We start from the raw sequence: 20,643 nt of genomic DNA, 5'->3' as shown, positions 1-20,643 counted from the left end.
CAAGGGTTAAACAGGAAGGCTCCCCAAAAGATGCGAGCCCTGACCCCAAGTCGAGCGCAGGAGCCCGTGATCAGGGCACCCCGGGTAAAAAGACCGCAGGACAGCGGCCGCGGGGGGACGCTAGGTCGAAACAAAGGTTGGAAGAGTTTACAAAGATGAGAGGCACGACCCCAAGTGAAGAGAACCTTGCACATGGAGGACAGAACTGCATTTTCCCAAAAGTAAGTTAGAGAGACACTGGAGGGACGTATACAGCGGGAGGAACGGTCTCGAAGCGAAACGCGAACTTACCCGTAATCTGGCAACCCGGCCTCCGTAGCCCGACTACACGCGCTGCCACCTGAAGAGTCGGGTAGCCAAGGCAGCGGGCGGCTCAACGCAGTTATCGCGAGACAGAGCAAGCCTCGCGAGAACTGACTTCCGTCCCTGACAGGCCGACGTTCTTTCCGGGGGATATGGGAGGGCTCTGGCGGCCGGGATGGAGGCGCTTCGTATTCTGTGGCTGGCGTTGGAGCCACCCTGGGTCCCCGGCTGCGGACAGAGTAGAACCGTTTCTTAGGCCACGGTGGAAGGGGACAGCAGATGCCGAATGGAGCGCTTCCACGTCCCTGAGGCGGCTCGGGACGTGGAAGCGCTGCAGCCCTCGAGGTCGGAGCCCGGCTGTGCAGCCGCCGCGGCGGCCGAAGGGCACGAACCCTTTCACTCGCGCGCAGGAGGAGGACTGGCGGCGGCGGAACAAGACGGTCCTCACGTACGTGGCCGCGGCCGCCGTGGGCATGCTGGGGGCGTCCTATGCTGCGGTGCCCCTCTATCGCCTTTATTGCCAGGTAGGGGCCCAGCGGTGGCCACGGGGAGGCGCGGTCAGAAGGGGAGGAGGTGCAGGAAGAATCCCTGGACAGCGATCGCGCTACTAGCCATAGTTGGAAGTGATGTTCAAGATCCTCTACCAAAGGGTGTGAAACAGGCTCAATACTGTGAGTTACCTAAGGGCACCAAGGAAAGTGGCAGAGCTTCAAGTAGAACCCAATTCTCCATAGTGATCGTGCTGATACCACGCTACGGAGTGAAATTCCCTGATTTCTGAGACACCTCGCCAAAAAAAATGTGTAGGCTCTAATTATGTACCCAGCATTTAGTTGCCTTACCCACTCAGACAACCTAACTCACACATTTTAAAAATGTATCTTATTAATGCATTAATCTGAGAACTACATGTGGTTTATGTGCTGAGATTAGCCCTGGAATTGGGAGTGTTCCTGTTTCTGGTGCTTAAACTGGTACTGGCTGCTCATCCGTACAAGAGGCATGAATTAGGTAGGCCTTTGAGGCCGCTGCCCCCGATATTATAACTGTAATGTGCTTACCCTGGACTCCCTTTTAGATCAGAAGTTACAGTGCAGCCATTCGCAGAGTGTGGCCTCTGGGACCAACAGCATCCAGCGTCACTTGGGAACCCGTTAAAAATACAAATTCTAGGACCCAACTGCAGAATTACTGAATCAAACCTTGGGGGCAGGACCAGCAACTTGTATTTTAATAAGCCCTCTAGGTGATTTTGCGGCTAAAACTTGAGAATCACTGGCAAAGTCAAACTTCACTTATTTCATAGATTTCTCCTTAGTTCTTAAAATAGTATTTTGCAGCTCTGGCGGGGCATTGTGATCACCTGAGGAGCTTGCCAAGGATATACTATCTCAGAGACTCAAGTTAGGAAATCTAGGGTAGAGAGTAGGAATTTCAGTTTAACAGTCATGCCACAAGTGAGAGCTACATATTAGCTTACATATCTTACATATCTAAGTATTTAAGGTAATCATTACCAAACTTTGTTGTACATTGGGAATCACCTGGAGTGATTTTTAAAAATCCCGTTGCCCAGGTCACACACATTACCTTTTATATCAGAATGTCAGAGTGGGAGCCAGGCATCAGTAATATTCAAGGATTCCTCTGGAAGTGCGATGTGCAGCAGAGTTTGGGAATTGCTAGTTTATGACAACTGGAATTAGAACCCTATCTTACTGCTCTTTCTTGCCACCAATGCCTGGTGTACTTCCCTCTCTTTATGGAGATCATCTTATCTTTCTTTTAGGTGGTAAAGGAGGAGAATTCAAAGGATTTTTCTTTTCAGTATCCTGATGTCAGCATTTATGTGTGAATTTGCATGGGCTTGAGTTCTGGAGGATGAGTATAGAATGTGAAACACTTTTCTGCTGAGGCCACCACGAACCCTATAACTAGCAGTTGGTTAAATCATAAGTAGAACTGAGTCAGCTTGGCGTCTGTGGCTCAAGTGGCTAAGGCGCCAGCCACATACACCTAAGGTGGTGGGTTTGAAGCCAGCCCGGACCCGCCAGACAATAATGATGGCTGCAGCCAAAAAATAGCTGGGCGTTGTGGCGGGCACCTGTGGTCCCAGCTACTTGGGAGGCTGAGGCAGGAGACTCGCTTGAGCCCAGGAGCTGTGAGCTGTGAAGCCATGGCACTCTACCCAGGGGGATAGCTTGAGGCTCTGTCTCAAAAAAAAAAAAAGAACTGAGTCCAAATAAGCAAGTATGAATTCTCCCCCCCCCCCAAAAAAAACCTCCAGGGGTTGGAGAAGAGTTATTTTGTTCCCCAGGGAACATTAGCAGTATCTGAAACATTTTTGGTTGCCACAGCCTGAGGGGATGGGAGGGATAGGATACTACTGGCATCTGGTGGGTAGAGGGTAAGGATACTGCTAAATATCCAAGAGTGCACAGGACACACTCCCTCCACAACAAAGAATTATTCAACCCATAATGGGAGGTTGAGAAACCCTGCCCCAAACTAAAGTAATTGACAATATTATGTGTGTTTGTATGTTCACGTGGCAATCATAAGGCAAGAAGTTAAAGATAATAATCTGTAATTGTAAGAAGTTGGATGTTGAACAGTGATAATTCCAAAAGAACACTTTTCTTACTCAAGAAATCACAGAATTTTAAAACCAGAAATAAGATTATATAAAACACTTATACAGAGACCTTATTTTATGAGCATGTAAAGTGGTAGCCCAAAGCTCATTCAGTTCTTGGAGCTCACTAATAGCACAACTAAGAGTCTAAGATTTCTTTTCAGTACTTTTTTGTTTTTTTTACTCTTTGTCTATTTTAATTTCTCAAAGCATTGAACTTAGAAACTTGAACAATTTATATTCAAAGAATGTATCACAGAATATTGACGGAGGACACTTATTTATTTTATTCACATAACTCATGTTCTTGAGGAAAAGGAATTAAAACTCAAACATGACAGCACTTTTTGGCAGAAGAATATACCTTATACACAGGTGCAAAGATTTACTCTCTGATCCCATCTTTTTGGATTATCAAGTACTTGAACCATGTTGCATCAGTGAAGCAACGTTACATCACTTGTGTAACAAACAAAACGTTAAAATAATACTATATCTTGCTGTCAGTTTTCCCCTAGACTCAAATTTGGTATTTTTTTCCTAGTATAGCAACAGGTAAATTGGAAACCAGAATTCTGACAGCCTCAAGCATCAGAAGAATGATGACCTTGGAAGTAAGGACTTCTTTTTTTAAACATCTGAACATAATGATGGCAGTGAAGAGAAACGAGGGGTGTCAGATGCATTATCCAGCCCTATGACTGGTTGATTCACCTAAGGGATTAGGTGTTCTGATTAACTGGTGATACATACAAAAGCTGTACTATACAGAGAAGAATAGAAAAAGATACAAACACATTATGGTCACAATACTTACGATGCTTTAGAAAAGCAGGATACAGAAATGCAGCAACAAACTAATTTGGACTCCAAAAGCTATGATATGAAAAAAGACCAGACAAGAACATGGAAAAATGGAGTTATTGAAGTTGTTTTCATTGAAATGACCAGGTTTGAGTAAATTTTATTTCTACATGTGAATAATAGTTAATATAAAATACTAGCAGTAAAAGGATGATTAATAAAAGGCTAAGCTGGAAGTTCTGTGCTTTGTCATCAGTGAGATAATAGTTCACTTATTAAGAGAATTTGCTTTCCCCTAATAACTCATTTTTGACCATGCCACATAAGCAAGTTGGCCATGCCAGATAACCAAGTGACTGCTGAAAAACAGAATGACTTTAACAAATAGAGGGTCTTGACAGCTCCAAAGTGGTCAGACTATTGACAAAGTTTCAGGAAATGGTCGGTAATAGCATGTAACTTGGCTCCAATGGATTATTAAGGTTAAATCATTTTAAAATACTAATTTTTATCAAATAAATAGATCATCAACACCTGAATGTATTGTTTAATGTATTCAGTATCTTTTTCTAGGCTACTGGACTTGGAGGATCAGCAGTTGCAGGTCATTCATCAGACCAGATTGAAAACATGGTGCCTGTTAAAGATCGAATAATTAAAGTTACCTTTAACGCAGATGTGCATGCAAGTCTCCAGTGGAATTTCAGACCTCAGCAAACAGAAATATATGTAAGTGACTAAATCAGTCATTAAAAGAATTGCTTTTTTCAATAGGAATTCCTTCTTTCATTAAACTGGTTAACTGATTTAACTTAATTTTGATATACTGACAGTTTCCATTACTATACTTTTTTATTCCCATAGACTACCTTCCAGTAGTGCCCTACACTTAATGTAAGAGCATATATACTTGAACTTTTAAGTTATATGATAGTAATACTAAGTCATGTTAGAACAATAAAAAATGCCATCTGTTTTATTAACATTATACTAAGTGTTGACTAAATAGTCCTCTGGTCACTAATGTTGGGAGTAGCATTAGCTTTCAGACTGTGTAAGTTTCCAAGTTTTCCTCTGGCATAAATGATGGGAAAAATCTTGACAGTTATAGGTTACAATGAAAAGTAGTTTATTGGTTTATATCAGAAGTATTCCTGTCTCTAAAAAAAAAGAAAAAAACAACTAGGACCTTTGAAATAATCAGTAGCTAGTAAAGTATTCATGTTGTACTCAAATAAAACTACACCTACAATTTTTCTAATATTGTAACTAACAGCAGTCCTGGGAAAACTTTTAACTGATATTATCTTATTAGCTGAGGATTAGCCAGAAAGAAATAATTTCAACACTTACTGGAAAAGCTTGCCCAGTTTAGTTACCATGACTGAATCTCTTCAATGATTAAGGATTTTATAGCTTATCTTTTGAATATTAGTTCCAGGTATATGGTAGTATACAAAATATTAGTGGCTGAATTGGTATAAGTGACAATATCCTTTGGAATTTTTAAAAGCCATGCTGTTTTCCTTATTTTCTCAAAACAAATTATTAACATTTTTTGGTTTAATAAACATTCTGTTGAGTCAGTTTTGGTTGTAAGTTTAATTTCTTTTGGTTGTGAAGTAAGTTTAATGTTGGTATCCTTTAAAGAAAATGTTTACTTAATCATGACATTCAGGTGCAAGTGTTCAACAGAAGTTAAGCATGGGCTGTGATATGCTTATCTTGTCCTTGAACACACTTTAAATAACTCAATATCCAGAGTATTGCTTGAAGACCTCAGGTATACAAGCGGACAGTCTGTAACTAATACATAATGGAGTATTGATTCTCTTCATTGATAGATGCAAATAAAGTTTGAAACTCACATATGTTTATGAGTAATATTCATAATTTATTTTGCTAAGCCTTACATTAGCTTAATGTAATAAATAGTTTATTAGCTTAAGTAATATGATCTGATGACTAAGAAAAATAATATGACCAATTTAATAGGGGACAAAGGAGCTCAGTGAGATTTAAAATATCAATCATGTATGTTTGCTTTAAAACAGGTAGTGCCAGGAGAAACTGCACTGGCGTTTTATAAAGCCAAGAATCCTACTGACAAACCAGTAATTGGGATTTCTACATATAATGTTGTTCCGTTTGAAGCTGGACAATATTTCAATAAAATACAGGTAACAACTAAAAGCAAACTTAAAGAGTATGATGAAAAAGTACATTAAACTTTGGTATGAAACTCACTACAGAGTTTTAGCAGATACTCATAATTTCTGAAAAGTCATTTCTTCTAATTCAAGCTATTTTTCTTCATTGCTTATGGCTACCAGAGATTGAGAGCTAAACCAAATGGATGAGTGTTTTTAAGATTATAGTTAATCTGTTAATTCTCAATTTTTAAAGCAAAACTCAATCTGTGATGAAAAGATAATTCTGTCATAGGACGTAAAAATTATATTTAATAGTGTGCTTATTAAAGTCAAGAAATGAATTCTGTTACTGTTATAAGAAAAGAGAAATGTTATTAAACAAATACCTTTTTATAACTTCTAGTGCTTCTGTTTTGAAGAACAAAGGCTTAATCCCCAAGAGGAAGTAGATATGCCGGTGTTTTTCTACATTGACCCTGAATTTGCTGAAGACCCCAAAATGGTGAATGTTGATCTTATCACTCTTTCGTATACTTTTTTTGAAGCAAAAGAAGGATACAAGTTGCCAGTTCCGGGCTATAATTGATGGTGGCAACTAAGTCTTTTGTGATTTTTGAAAAATCATGTATCCTGCCTTCTTTGAGAAGAAATATTCTACAATAATGTGAAGCCTATTTTAAATGGTTCTACTTGCTTTATTTCCCTTATTTTACCCCCTTAAAAGGATAACCTGTTAATTACCTTAATTACTGTCCTATATTCTAAATAGACATAAGAGTTTAATGAGAATTCAACCAAATTATTTAATATTAACACTTCATATTTATGGCAATGAATTTGAGAATTTAAAAAAAGTTTATCTGTTTCAGGTCATAAGCCAGAACTTCTGACCATGTCTATTGTCATGTCTAAAATAGTTGGTTGCTATTTTTCTCAGTGTGAATGGTCACTATTTTCAAAGTTCAGAGTAGGAGTCACTAATCCCTAACAGCTTCCTCAAAGATTTACATTCTTATTTCAAATTTAACTTTATTTTTCCTTTAAGAACTACAGCTATTTTATATTCAGAGTTCTTAATAATTATTTAGAAATTATGGTAACATGAAATTGAAATAAAATACATATATACTGAGCTGCTAGCATTTACTATCATAGTCGTAAGCCTCTGAATGTTAAAATGTGGGTGGGGGGGGTTTGTGAAGATTTGCTGACATCAAAAGTTCTTCTGGGAACAAACTGTGTAAAAAAGATGTATTAAATTATTTTAATAGCAATTTATTTGTTGTAATTTACATAAACCAAGGCACAATTTAATCTGAACGTTTTCCAGTAATCTTGTTCCAAATAGAACTATTAAGTTACAGTAAAAAGAAAAAAGAAACACATAATATTACAAAGACTAATGTTGGCCACCTGTTCAGGACACTTGAGATATAATTGAACTATAGTCATCAAGGCTTTAACAATAATTCTAAATCAGTCCTTATTTATGAAGAAGTACAAATCAGTATCTATAAGAAGTACAAATTGACTTTTACATTCAACTTTAGTTAAGTGAAGGCACTCAGTGTTCTTCCCAAAGAATACATTTAGTTGCTCACACTAAATGCTCTTATCTACTCAGAATTATTTTGTAATAAAATAATCTTATCAGAGTCATATGATGATTCTCAATTTAGAAAGATCTGAGAGACATAAGATACTGCAATTAAATTGGTTGGCCCAAATACTAAGTAATTTATCTTCTGCTGAAGTTTTAAGTGAATATTTGTTATAAATAAGTTCCACTGAAAAACCTCTCCAGCTGCTGGAACCACACATGTTACCCTTTAACTGTTATTCTTCTACTGATATTTAATCTTCTTAATAGTAGAGAAGAAATGTGGCTTTTGACATGTTAACAGGCTTCCAGGCCTCAAGTCGGACTGGGTTGGCACCCTTGATTGTGGCTATGAGCTGTTCGTCCACTTTCACCTAAAATAGAGAGAAGAAAATGGCCGGTTTTCATCCTATCCTTCTTTTCCCCATTCCTTGACAGCTTTTTCCTTGTCCTCTACTGGGAGCCTGAAGGGCACCAGTCTAGGATAAGAAAGGTGGGAATGTACTTCTTCTTCCAAGGGGGGGTGGGTGTGAGGAAAATAAAATGAGGTTATAGGTCACAAGGATCGTTCATTAGTAAATTAATGGGATGAGTCAGGCAGCAGTAGGAAAATCCCAGACCCGTCTGGAGTACTGACAATGAATAGGTTGTACTGGTAGCAATTCACCAGCACTGACAGCGTGTTAAAGACACATGCCTGGGTTCAGTGCTAGGAAGTTTCTACTGACTGTCTAGTTTGGTTAGTATTCGTATGCCTACACCAACTTATGCATTCCAAGTCTCATTTCCCGGTTACAAGATAACAGTATATTTCATTAATGAACAATAGTTCCCTACAGTTTGATCCAGGGAAGCTCATACAATATTTCACTCACCAAAGTGTCAGACTGAGATGGCCCTTGCAGAATGTACATACTAAATACAGGAAGCAACAGCTACACTGAAATTACACGGAATGTGGGATGAAGTGACTGAAGTCTTTACCTCAACAGTGACTGTCACTTTGATCTCCTTTGTGGTGATGAACATCAATTTCTTCATAAATAGCTCTGAAACAAACAAGCCATCCTGGTAAAAAGGTTATATTATGAATTGAAAGTACTACTTTGGGTTTTAACTGTCATTACCATAACTAAAAATCTGGGGCTTTTGGGGAGTGTAGGCTACATCAGTGAATCAAAACAAGTATCTCTGCCCAGAAGCTAACGTCCTGGCTTTCTTAAATTCTAATGCAATTTCTATGCCTCTTCATATGTATTTTATAGATCTAGTTCATTTTACTTATAACTTTAAAAGCAAAATATGGCTAAAGTTTGGATAGTTTGCTTTTTGCTTAAAAAACACACCTGTTCAATTCTCCTGGTTTTTAAGACATTAAAAAAAAATATTTAACCTATGTGATTATAGTCCACATTCCTGAGCAACCTTTAACTGAAAATGGTTATTTCTATAATTTTATATTGTAATATACAAGTCAATTCTTTATAGATGCTTAACATATGTCTATTGCTAGAAAATGCACTCAAAACCACAGCATTCATATTATGCAAAGAGCAAAACATGCCTGAGGAAAAATCTCATAAAAATCACAGTACTGTGAGACCATGATTACCAACTTCAGGAGGGCCCAGCATGGTCCTGCAATTTAATGTTTCCTTAAAACGTTTTGTCATCATTTCCCACAAAAATGATTTCAACCCTCTTCATTCCTAAACCTCTAATTTCTTTTCTTTCCCTCCCTCTCCGCTCCCACTAACCCCACTGGCAGAAACCTCACTCTTAATAAATTAAATGCCTTCCTATGGAAACATCCTCATTTTCCTATAACCAAGTCTTAAAGTCTGTTTTCATTCGCATCCTCCTTTACTTCTGTGAACCCATCTACCCCAGCTTCTCAAACACTTCACTCATTCGGTTATCCCCTTTTCCTAAATCTCCACCCTCTCACTTTATACCAGATGCTAACTCCCACTGTATACAACAGGGTGCAGTTCTTAATCCCTTATGTACTTGCAGTAATTGTCTCAGTAATCCTCTGGCTGCCTAACCATATTCCATCCTCTCTTCACATTTAAGTTCTAGTAAGATACATATGCTTATTGTCGGTGTTTCATCTCTTATTTACCTAACACACTGATTTGGCTTCTCTCCCTAATCAATCCATTATAGTGGCTTTGACTAAAACCACTAATGATTTCTGTTATTTAATCTATTGTCTAGTTTTCAGTTCTCATCTTTCTTGTCCTTTTCAGCAGTGTTGTTCAGAAGTGTATGTTCCCTTCTCTTTGCTTCCAAATTATAGTTCCCACATCTGGTATTAGGCTCGTTCTTAGACTCCTCACTTCTGGCTTTGGCAATTCTAGGCCCCTGAATGTGCCAAAACACTTTCCCCTGGGTCTTTGTACCAGTTGTTCCCGGGGCTAACTATATTCATTCCCAGCTTTTCACTTGACTAATAATTGTAGGTTTCAGCTTTAATGTCACATCCTCAACTTTTCCCTGGCCCCCATTTGAGTCAGTTCTTCCTGTTAACGTTCTCTCAAGTCACCATCGTCTTTCATACCGTTAGCACAAGTCATAGGTATATATTTGGCTGGTGATTTGTCTAATATTTGTCTCCATGCTGCATTTAACCTCTGAGGACAGGGAGCATTTTTCTTATTCAACATTATAAACTAAAAAGCAAGCACAGTGCCTGGCATTTAATAAATATTTTTAAGTCAATTTGTCAAATGAATCTTGTGTGTCTTCATAAATGTTGTATTGTGTGTCCTGCAAAAGCAAAAATTCACATCCTGGGGTTCATGGATTACCAGTGATATGAAAATCCCAGAAATTTTTCTGCAAGATTCTGTGCTTCTTTATGGAGAGAAATCTCTTTTGAGTTTCATTCAGACTTTGCAAGGAACTGAGACACTCCAACCCCCAGAAAGTAAGAACCACAGTAGTACACAGATTCCAAAGCTTCTCTCCAGCCTCCCTGTCTCCTCACTTTCAGTATCTCCAACACTACCTTACCTATTTACAGCAATTTCCAAATTCGAATACAATCAAGAACTTTTCTGCTACCTATCTGGATGCAGAAAACATTAAGTTTTTAGAAAGCATACCTAGTTTAGCACCAGTTTCATTTTTTTCTTAGTGCCAGTTTCTTAAATACATTCAGTGATACATCACGTTATCAAGCAGAATGACCCAGGGAAATTTCACAATCTTAAGTCCCTTAATATTTATTCATAAATTACTCCCAAATCAATCACTACACTGAGGGTTTAAACCAGGGATCAAAACATCAGGGGTCTCTAGGTGCCAGGCAAAGAAGAGACACAGTGTCCAGAGGGGCCTGGTGGGCTGCAGAGCATCCCTATATTTAGGCCATAGCTAATAATCAGCCTCAAACCCTTGGATGTGAAAAATGAAGGCCTGGTGCTGCTAGAGTAGCCATAAGATCAAAAATCCAGTCGTTTTATTTTTAAATATTCCAGCTTAACTATTGGTAATTAATTTTTAAAAGGCACATTTTAAATACTGCATAGGTCAAAACAAAACTTTGGGCAGGAAACAGCCTGCAGACTGCGTTTCTGAATAATGATTTCCATAAACTTGCTTTAATCATTTTTAAGAATTTTGGGGATAACCTTTAGTCATGCAAAGCATATTAAAACTCTTGACAACTCTGCCACCCTATAAATATTTATATACACTTGACCAATAGGAGATCATACAATAGTGGCGCTTTAAGGACTTGAAGTTAAAAAGCAATTTTTACAGTAATGCTTTATTAATCTAAGCACATTGTCATATGTAGAGAAGACTAAAATAAGTTCTATTTATATCCTTTTTAAGGAATGAGTTCTTAAAGAACAGCAAAACTGTTCATCAGTGTGGGGGTAACTTATGTCACCCGTGAATAAGTGCCCTTCTCAAGTTAGAGGGAATCTATGAGGAATCCATTAAGACACCTTAGTTCCCGTTATTTCTTAATGTGCAACCCCAGCATTTTAATTTTTTTGTCAGGAGGCTAGAATAAGACCATTAAGAGCAACAGCTGCCATAAAAACTCATAACTCATTTTTAATAAGGCCATCAATTTCTGCCAAGCCCTAAACAAAGTTAAACGTATAACCAAGCCCTGTTAGTTCTGGTACCAAAGAGAACCAAGACAAAAAATAAATGAATCATTTTGTAAATGACTTACTCGGTGGTGACAGCAGGAGCTAAGGGATCAAACTCCATTACCTCATAGTAATTGGGTGGCTGGAAATCATTCTTTGTCACTCCTTTAGGCAAAAACAGAAACTGGTAAACACACACTGTGCTTTTCAAAGAGTATACACAATTAATATTCTTCTTATTACTTGAGACTTCAATTATAAGATCCTGACACATACAACCCAAACAAATTGCTATTCCAATCCTACTCCCAAGTTGAACAGATCTGCAGATCGATAAGTAACGAAAAGATTCTCAAATGTCAAGTAAAGGTTCCTTTACCTGAGTGTTCAAGATACAACACAAGCATCTTTACAATCTAACGTCAGTCACAATGGTGACTGTTCTGAATTTATTTTGTATGATTTAAAAATACAAATGAACACCTCTACTTTCTCCTATCTATTTTCAATTACCAATAAATCCCTGTTTCCTTATTTCATGCAAATAATAAGGGCTCATGTACTTGGATGATTGCTGGGCAAAGACAGTGGCCTCTGGCTGGATGGCGCTGCTGCAGCAGACTGGACACTGACTGGCTGTAGCAATACTGAGTTTGAGTATTCCACAACCTGAAGGAAAGAATAATAACACATCAAACAAACATTCTGTATCAAGCTTTTAGTATTTAGATGCTTAAGCTTCCAAATAGCACTTTCTAAGAACCATATACTCTCAACTAGACAAGAACTACTAATTTTTAGCTATTACTATAGTTTTTAGGTAATAACCCCTTATGAAATTTACTACTGTTCTCTATGGTTTTATGCCTATTGTATCCCATTTCCCATGTAAACTAAAAATATAAATTTTTTTCTTTTAAAAAAGATATAGGATTATAGGACTCAGTCTAGATTTTCTGTTGTTTCATTCCAACCATAAAATACCAGCCTCCAAGAGGAATAAAAAGTCTTAAATCTACAGAGAGGCACACAGTGATGCTGTCAAATCAGGACTGATAAAATAAAATCTTAGTTAGAAATAGTTCCACTTGTAATTTTGCTCATTGATTCTACAAATGTATCTTGGGCACCTACTAGCTGCCAAGCATTATTAATAAAGCAATAAATAAAATGGACCAAGTCCCTGCCCTCATGGGGCAATCAACAAGTAAAAATAGATGTCAGCATGTGCTCAGTAAAAAAGCAGGGTAATGGGGAGAGGAGCGGCTGGGGTGGGATACTGCTCTGATAGGTCATGGTCAGGGAATGTTGGGGATACTTAAGCAGAGCCCTGAATAACACAACCCCTGTGATTATCAGAGAAGACACAAGTTCACAGCCTCTGAAGAAAGGGAGGCCATTGTGGTGGGAGCAGGGTGAGGGGAAAGGTGGGAGGGTGGCGAGGGAATGGGCTGGCTCAATCAGCATGTCAGGTTTGTACTGACTAAAGAATGAGGAGGAAAATCACAGGTTTTAAGCAGATGAGTGACATAATGTGACTTTACTTTTCTCAAAGGTTGCTGTGGTTTCTGTTTTGAGAACAGACAGTGAAAGGGAAGGGAAGAAGGATGGAGAAGGGAAGAAGGCAAAGTCTGAGACAGGGCAGTCCTACAGTTAAAGGCCACTGTAACATCCCTCTACTGGTGCTTGGACTAGGACGCAGAAGTGGATGTAGTGCCAAATGGCTGGGTAATGGATATATTTTGAAGGTAAAAGATAGTGGTCAAGGTATTATTACCTAAGGGATTTGACCTAAACAACTGAAGGAGTCAAGTGGTCACTTACTGAGCTGAGCTTTGCAGGCAGAGCAGGTTGAAACTGGAGACTGGGAAGAAATCAAGAGAAGGTAAGTGGAAGGTGGATATATGAGTTTTGAGTTTAGGCAAGGGGCTGAAGATGCAAATTTGTAGGCTGCCAGAATTTGAATGCTCATCAAGATATAAGACCCTAAGACCCCGGAGGAACGAATGTAGACACAGAAGTCTGAAGCCTGGGCCTGGGGGTGTCCAACATGGAAAGGCCGGTAGAAGAAGGCCAGCAAAGGAGAGAAGAAATGAAAGCCAGACGGGAGAAGAACCAAAGTGAGTGGTGTCAGAAAGCCACGTGTGAAAAAAGAAGTGATCTACTTTGTCACATGCTGCTAATGCATCAGGTAAGATGAAGACTGAGAATTGCACACCTAGAATTAATAATATGGGAGTCACTGGTGTCCATAAGAGCTATGTCCATAGAGCAGTAGGCATAAAAGCCTATCTCAAGTCTTGTCAAAGAGGATGGGAGGAAAGAAGGTGGAGATGGCAAATACAGACAACTCTAAAGGAATTCTGACCCTTCCATCTGGCTAACAGAAGTGGGACAAAGGGAGAGTCCTGTTGGGGGCTGCATCAATGCATTACTGAGAAGAACGGGAAAATTAAAGGCCAGGAGTTCTTTTTTGTCTATGATAATCTGCTGACTGAGGACAGAGAAAGGTTTCTATTACTTACATTATCGTATGTATGGCTTGAGTCGAGGTTTTGGCCGGTCCTTTGGGTAAACCTAGGATAGTGTGATAACACAGCATGATTACCCTACAGTGAGAACACAAATGCAGAAAGTAAGATGATTTTCCTGGTCTAAAAACAAAACCTAAACATACCTTCAGACTGCACAAAGTAGTACTTTCATATTACTAATCGCCCACCAGGTCATGATGCCCACACACCAAAGATAATAAAGGACAGTCCCTGGGTAGCCCTGAGATGCTGGAACGTGCACAGAGCACCTCTAAGAGCGGAACCTTCAGTCTTCCCATCAGAGTAACTACCTTCCCACTGTTCTCTAAAGGATGAGAAGCAGAGTAGAGGTTAGAAGGAAGCTGGGGGAGTTCTGCTTCAGAGCAAGGTGGTGCAGACGTGTCACCCTGTCTTACCAATGAAGTGTCACTATTAAAGCTGGACAGAATGCACAGAGAAACTATTTCGGGAGTTTAAAAAGTAAATAGTAGCAGGCTGATAAGGAAAGACGACGAGAATCCAAGTATCATGACACTGTTGGTCTATTTACTGTGTTTTATCCCTTTGTCTTCCCTGAGTTGAGTACTATGTAGCCCGAAACCCGAATGGAGGTGTCAGTGAGGACAGACAGAGCTCTGGGAGGAAGCAGCCTGCTCGTTTTTCCTCAAGGAGCAGGGAAGGGCAACCCTAATCCTCAGTGTGTGATAATCCCATGCCCCTTGGCGTCCTCTTCCCTCACACCCCAAACATGAGGCAACTGGAAAGTGGCTGCAGTGACACAGAGGTGAGTGGGAGCTGTAGCAGATTAAAGATCAGTGAGGAGAATCTTCCTCCCCAATAGGAGCTGTGACACCAAGAGGATGGGAAGAACTCCCTGGTTTCTATTCTCCTTCTCATCCCTTCGTGTGATCATAGACACAAGGGTGGTTGAGGAAATATGTGGTCTTGTAGGATAAAGCCCCAACTTTATGATGGGAAAACTAAAAACAGGGAGCCCCAGGAAAAGAGAAAGTGCCAGAGAAATCACAGCAATGGAAGAATTCAGGGAAACAGTCTCGTAAAGTTGTTTATGAAATCCCAGGCTCACCCCTGACCCTAAGCATGAATGGATCTGATCTCTGTCAAGGTGCTAAGATGCTGACAACCAAACACATGACCGGCTGTCTAGATCTCAGATAGACCCCTGGGTGGAACATATGTGGGACAGATTTGATTAGCACTGCAACAGCTTTGAAAACTTCACTGACATTGGAACTACAGCCCACAGAAGCAGGCTGAAAACTCTGTGGTGTGAATCTAAACAGGTTGTTTGCCTATAAAATTAAAACATAAACATTCTTGACAGGATTTAAATAAGGCCACATGTCTGATAATAAAACACTAAAAATGCCCAAGATATAGAATCCAAAATTAATAGGCATATGAAGGACGAGGAAAATTTCAACTTGAATGAGAAGACAATAGACATTGATGCCAAGAGGACACAGATGTTGAAATTAGAAATGCTCCAAGAAGGAACTGCAAACACTCTTGAAAACATACTGGAAAAATAGAACGTTTCAGCAAACAAACAAAAGATGTAAAGAGCCAGTTGTAAACTTTAGAATCCAAAATGTAATAAGTGCAATTTAGACAGAAAATGTAGATGACCTCAGTAGGAAAATGGAGATGACAGAGGAAACTGTGAACTTGAACACAGATCACAGAAATTATCCAATCTGAAAAATGGAGAGAATAAAAAAAGGTAATGCACAGAACCCTAAACACCTATGAGACAATAAAACATTTGTGTCATGAGAGTTACAACACACTGCAACAAAGCAGTGTGCAGTGCTAAAAAAAAAAAAAAAGAAGAATAAGAAATGGAGAAATGAATAGCAAAAACTTCACAACTCAAGCTATGATTTAATAAAAAAAAATTGCCTCTAAACAGAATAAAAGAAACAACCATTAAAAAAAAAATAACTTCACAACTTCACAGATTTGGTGAAAACACAGCCCTACAAGCTCAAGTACCACCATGTAGTGGGTTAAAATGGTGGCCCCTGAAAAGATAGGCCCACGTCCTATTCTCAGAACTGTAAATGTTATCTTATTTGGAAAAAAACAAAACAAAACAAAACAAAACTGCAGCTATAACTAAGTTAAGCTTCTTAAAATGAAGATATCATCCTATATCATTGGGTCATAAACCGAATGACAAGTGACCTTAAAGAGAAACACAGAGGAAGATTTGAGAAGAAAAAGCCAGATGAAGGTGCAGGTGGAAATGGGAGTGATGTGGCCCAAAGCCAAAAACACTCAAAAGATGCCAGCAAGTCACTAGGATCTGGAAGAGGTAGAAAGTGGACTGTCCTCTAAATTCCTGGAGAGAGGGTGGCTCTGCTGAATTTTAGGCTTCTTGCCTCCTGAATCATGAGAGAATAAATTTCTGTGGTTTTAAACCACCCTGTCTATGGCATTTATTATGGTAGCTACAGGAAACTAATAGGTTTAGCCACCTCCAAACAGACCCAAAAGAAATCTGTGTCCACAAACATCATAATCAAACTTCTCAAAATTAAAAAAAAAAAAAGAAAAATTCTTTAATGAAGTCAGAGAACACATTTTAAATATATAAGGAACAACAAATCAAATGAATGTAAATTTCTCATTAGAAACCCATTTTAGGCCAGAAAAAGAATGGAACAACCTTTTAAAAACCAGAATACTATATGCAGTGAAAATATGCTTCAGGCTCAAAGATAAAATAAGACATTCTCACACTCTTAGTGAAGTAACACTAAGAGACTTTGCTACCGATAGATCTGTTCTAAAGGAACTGCTAAAGGAAATTCTTTGGAGAGAAGGGAAATTATGTCAGAAGAAAGAAGAGTAACAGAACCGGTAAATATTGGGTAAATATAAATAGACTATTCTTTTCTTGAGTTCTTTAAAATATATTTGAAGGTTACAAGCAAAAACTGTAACATTTTTGGTTATTTCTTTTAGTCATGCAGTATACATGTAAGATAACTAGAATATTAAGGGGGGAGCAATATGATGATAAGATTTCTACATTTTATTTCAAGTAGCAAAGCACACATTTTAAGTGGAATGAAAAATTAAGTATATTGCAGTCATTAAAGCAACGTCTCTCTCTACATATACAGAGGGTGCCAAAAAAATGTATACACATTTTAAGAAAGGAAAAAACTATATTAAACTTATATTACTCAAGTCATCTTTCACTTCTGCATTTATGAGAGGTGCTCAAATGTAACTGGTATACATCTTTTGTTATCAGTACATACTGAGTATTACAATTTTAATATAGTTCTTTCCTTTCTTAAAATATGTATACATTTTTGGACTCTCTTTATATGCACCCATCTATACACTGTACAAAGATAAGTCAAAATCACAATAAATTAAAAGAAAATATTAAAAATATTCTAATATAAAAGAAGTCAGGAAAAAGTAGAAAAAGGGGAATATACAGAAAAATGATATAATGGTAAGACTACACACAATTACATTAAATGTAAATGGTCCAAACACATCAATTAAAAGATAGATTTTATAAGAATACATGAAAATGCATGAACCAACCATGTGCTAGCTACAAGAAACTAAATATTTTAATATAGTTAAGTTAAAAGTAAAAAAAGATAAAGATATACCATGTATCCACTAATCAAAAGAAAGGTAGAATAGCTATATAAATCTCAAAGTAGATATCAGGGCAATGAAAATTAAGATAGACAAAGAGGAACATTACCTAATGATACAAGGGTCAACTAACCAAGGCAACATAACATTTTGAGTGCATGAGTTCAAAACACACAAATGTGAATTTTACACAATCTGTTCTAGAAAGATTATGCACTTCATGATTCTATTTAGATGACGTTTTCAAAGACCAACTATAGTGACAGTGAACAGATTGGTGGTTTGTGGGCATTTGGGGGCTAGGAGTATAAAGATGTGATTATAAAAGAATACCAAAAGGAGTTTTCTTTTGCAGGGTAAGGGGGTTGATGAAACTATTCTGTATCTGGCTGTTGTGCTATACAAATCTATACATATGTTACAATTCATAAAATGTACAAATTCATAAAATGTCAATTTTACTACAGGAGACTTTAAAAAATAAAATTAAGAAGTACAAAAAGAAAAAAGAAAAAGGAAACAGTTACTGAAATCAGACCCATGTGAATGTGAATCCAGTTTTAGCACTAGTGGGGCAACAATGGCAAGTCAATCTTTCTCAGCCTTGGTTTCTTCACTTTTTTTTTTTTTTATTAAATCATAGCTGTGTACATGAATGCAATGAAAATGATGGTGGTACCTGCGCCCTAGGGTTATTAGGACCATTAGTAAGTAATTAGGAATCATTTCTTAACTTCTTAGCTTGTTGCCTGATAATAGACAGACTATAAATATGACCTATGACTTTATCTTGTCTCCATTGTTTGTTAAGGATTCTTTTTGTTTTGAATAATTCTATCACTGAACTTATTCTATGATGGTGAACAAAGTAAACCACAAACACAAAAGGTTGAAAAAAATCTCAAGACCATTTAGACACTGTATTGGCTGACTGTGTCTTTCCTTAGGCATGTGATTTAACCCAGATACATGCCCTCATCAGCTTCAGTGCTTTAGTTTCTGACACTGTGAAAAATTTCATTCAATTATAGTTTCATTCATCTCTAAGATTTTTTTAATTAGGAAAAACAGATATAAAAGGTTTAGAAAGATAGCATGGACAACAATTATTGCTATCACAGATTATCTATCTTCTATGCCTGTGAATTCTAAGAGCTGCTCTAACTATTTTGGTATCTGAATCTTGGGATAGATACCCATCACAAGACTTCTCAGTGTATGACTGGAAAACCAGCTTTGTGATTCTCGAGGATGCCTGTTAGAACTAGTGGGTTCTGTTATTGAATCAAAATTTCAGGCCACAAGCAATTTGACTCTTTAAGTTACCAAGTGATTTTTATGCACACTAAAGTATGAGATCCAGTAGGTTACAGATTAAAATAAGCAGCTATTAGCTGGAATTTGATTTTTTAATGAATTTTATGGACATTTGTTATAATAGGATTTTGTCTGTGTTACTTATTCTTTCTCAAATTACCCAATGAGATTAGCAAGATAACAGGAATAGAATCGACTACTTTGGTTTCTTTTTTTAACAATACTTTGAGTTGCTATTTTACAGAATCAGCTATTCTAGGTGACACTTTTTTTAACGAATCAACTTCATTAGAAATTTGCCTACATTTCAACATTTACATGCATTGCATGTAGCCAAGATTGGAGGTAGCCAGTCTAAGGTACTGACCCAACTTGGTGGTCAATCAATAGCAAGGGACACTGTATCATTTCTCAACATACGAATGTCTTTCCTCTCTTCTCTCCTACTTTCTTTTGCTCCTTTTTCTTCTCAGTTTGATTCTTCTTTCTCATTCTGTTCCCCCGTTTCTCCCCCTCTTAAGTGTAGAAAAGTAATTCAATGACTGAATATACAAGTATCTAAATTAAAAAAAAAATGCATGGCAACTTAAAAAAAATCTTAAGTCCATTGGCATAAATGTGCTGCCACTGTATGTTGTTAAGTGAAAAGCAAAAGCAAAGTTCAGAACAGAGTGGTAGCATGCTGTATTTTATTTAATAATGGAGAAAAAAAATCGTATTCATATTTACCTACAGACACTTTGACTTAAAGTGATTATCTGGGTGGGAGCAAAGGGTGACACGACAGCAAAGGGGAAAGGAAGAATGAGGTGGGGGGAGATGAGTAATTGTCTTTTTATATTGTTTTAGATTGTTTTTAGTAAAGTAATGATCTTTTTATATTGTTTTGATATCTGAGAATCATGGCAACGTATTTCCCATTACTTGAAATATATACACTTAAAAGGAAAAAGTGACACCTGGTTTGGCATAAGGCAAATCCAGTGTCTGTTTAGTTTTCATTCTATTTATTCTGCCTCTCCCTGAACTTAACCACTCTCTTTTAGTTCCTTCTTTCAAACAGAAGCAAATATTAATATGTATTCTTATTTCACATCGTCTGACACAAATAATATTTTACACACACTACTGTGCACCTTTTTTTTCTCTTTTTGCAATAAATATGCTGGTGACTGTCCTTCACTATTTTTGGCTCACCAGTTGTATATTATACAGATATTTATTTACCCAGTCCCCAACTGATGGGTACTTGAGTTGTTTTCAGTTATTTTCTATTGCCCAAAATGTCGTAAATCATGATCTTGTAAACACCTAATTTTATCGTTAAGTACAGTAAAAATTCCTAGAAATAAGATTGCAGATTCAAAGGTGAATTCATTTGTCATTGCAAGAGATACTGCCACTTGCTCCTTTTAAGGGTTGCATAACTTTGTGATCGTAACTGTCTTCCCAAAGCCAATAAGGTATGTTATCAAATACTCGAACTTCTGTCAGAGAAGCTTTAAAAAATGCCAGATGGGAAGTTTAATTT

At 37.7% G+C, this 20,643-nt stretch overlaps 2 protein-coding genes across 4 annotated transcripts in view; one reads left to right on the top strand and one right to left on the bottom strand.

Annotated features, from left to right (window-relative positions):
- Nucleotides 1-321: 321 nt before the first annotated feature.
- On the top strand, nt 322-7,169 carry LOC100956232 (cytochrome c oxidase assembly protein COX11, mitochondrial). 2 transcript variants are annotated; one of them, XM_023519223.1, is made up of 5 exons: nt 522-827; nt 3,488-3,552; nt 4,316-4,471; nt 5,797-5,922; nt 6,299-7,169. In XM_023519223.1, the coding sequence occupies exons 1-5, from the start codon at nt 590-592 to the stop codon at nt 6,479-6,481; spliced, it is 768 nt and encodes a 255-aa protein (XP_023374991.1). In that variant the 5' UTR covers nt 522-589; the 3' UTR covers nt 6,482-7,169. The 2 variants fall into 2 exon arrangements, with proteins under 2 accessions (XP_003800071.1, XP_023374991.1); XM_003800023.3 differs by lacking the exon at nt 3,488-3,552 and having other exon boundaries at nt 322-827.
- A 414-nt stretch (nt 7,170-7,583) lies between these two features.
- TOM1L1 (target of myb1 like 1 membrane trafficking protein) overlaps nt 7,584-20,643 on the bottom strand; it is a 46,964-nt gene continuing 33,904 nt past the window's right edge. For both annotated transcript variants that reach the window (XM_003800033.3, XM_023519222.1), the window contains 5 exons: nt 14,136-14,187; nt 12,174-12,279; nt 11,694-11,775; nt 8,480-8,544; nt 7,584-7,869 (listed from right to left, as the gene is read on the bottom strand). In XM_003800033.3, coding sequence (XP_003800081.1) covers nt 8,481-8,544; nt 11,694-11,775; nt 12,174-12,279; nt 14,136-14,187 — 304 coding nt within the window. In that variant the 3' untranslated portion in view covers nt 7,584-7,869; nt 8,480. The remainder of the gene's footprint in view (nt 7,870-8,479; nt 8,545-11,693; nt 11,776-12,173; nt 12,280-14,135; nt 14,188-20,643) is intronic.

This window comes from Otolemur garnettii, unplaced genomic scaffold, assembly GCF_000181295.1.
Source record: "Otolemur garnettii isolate 467f Iridium unplaced genomic scaffold, OtoGar3 scaffold00162, whole genome shotgun sequence".
Classification (NCBI taxonomy): Eukaryota; Metazoa; Chordata; class Mammalia; order Primates; family Galagidae; genus Otolemur; species Otolemur garnettii.
Note: the sequence above shows the minus strand (reverse complement) of the source record. Positions and strands in the feature narration are given on the sequence as shown.

Excerpts from the sequence above, each read along its gene's own strand:
- LOC100956232 (XM_003800023.3), top strand. The coding sequence starts at position 456 with ATGGGAGGGCTCTGGCGGCCGGGATGGAGGCGCTTCGTATTCTGTGGC. Across the intron at positions 828-4,315 it reads TCTATCGCCTTTATTGCCAG|GCTACTGGACTTGGAGGATC; the intron begins GTAGGGGCCCAG and ends ATCTTTTTCTAG. Across the intron at positions 4,472-5,796 it reads CTCAGCAAACAGAAATATAT|GTAGTGCCAGGAGAAACTGC; the intron begins GTAAGTGACTAA and ends GCTTTAAAACAG.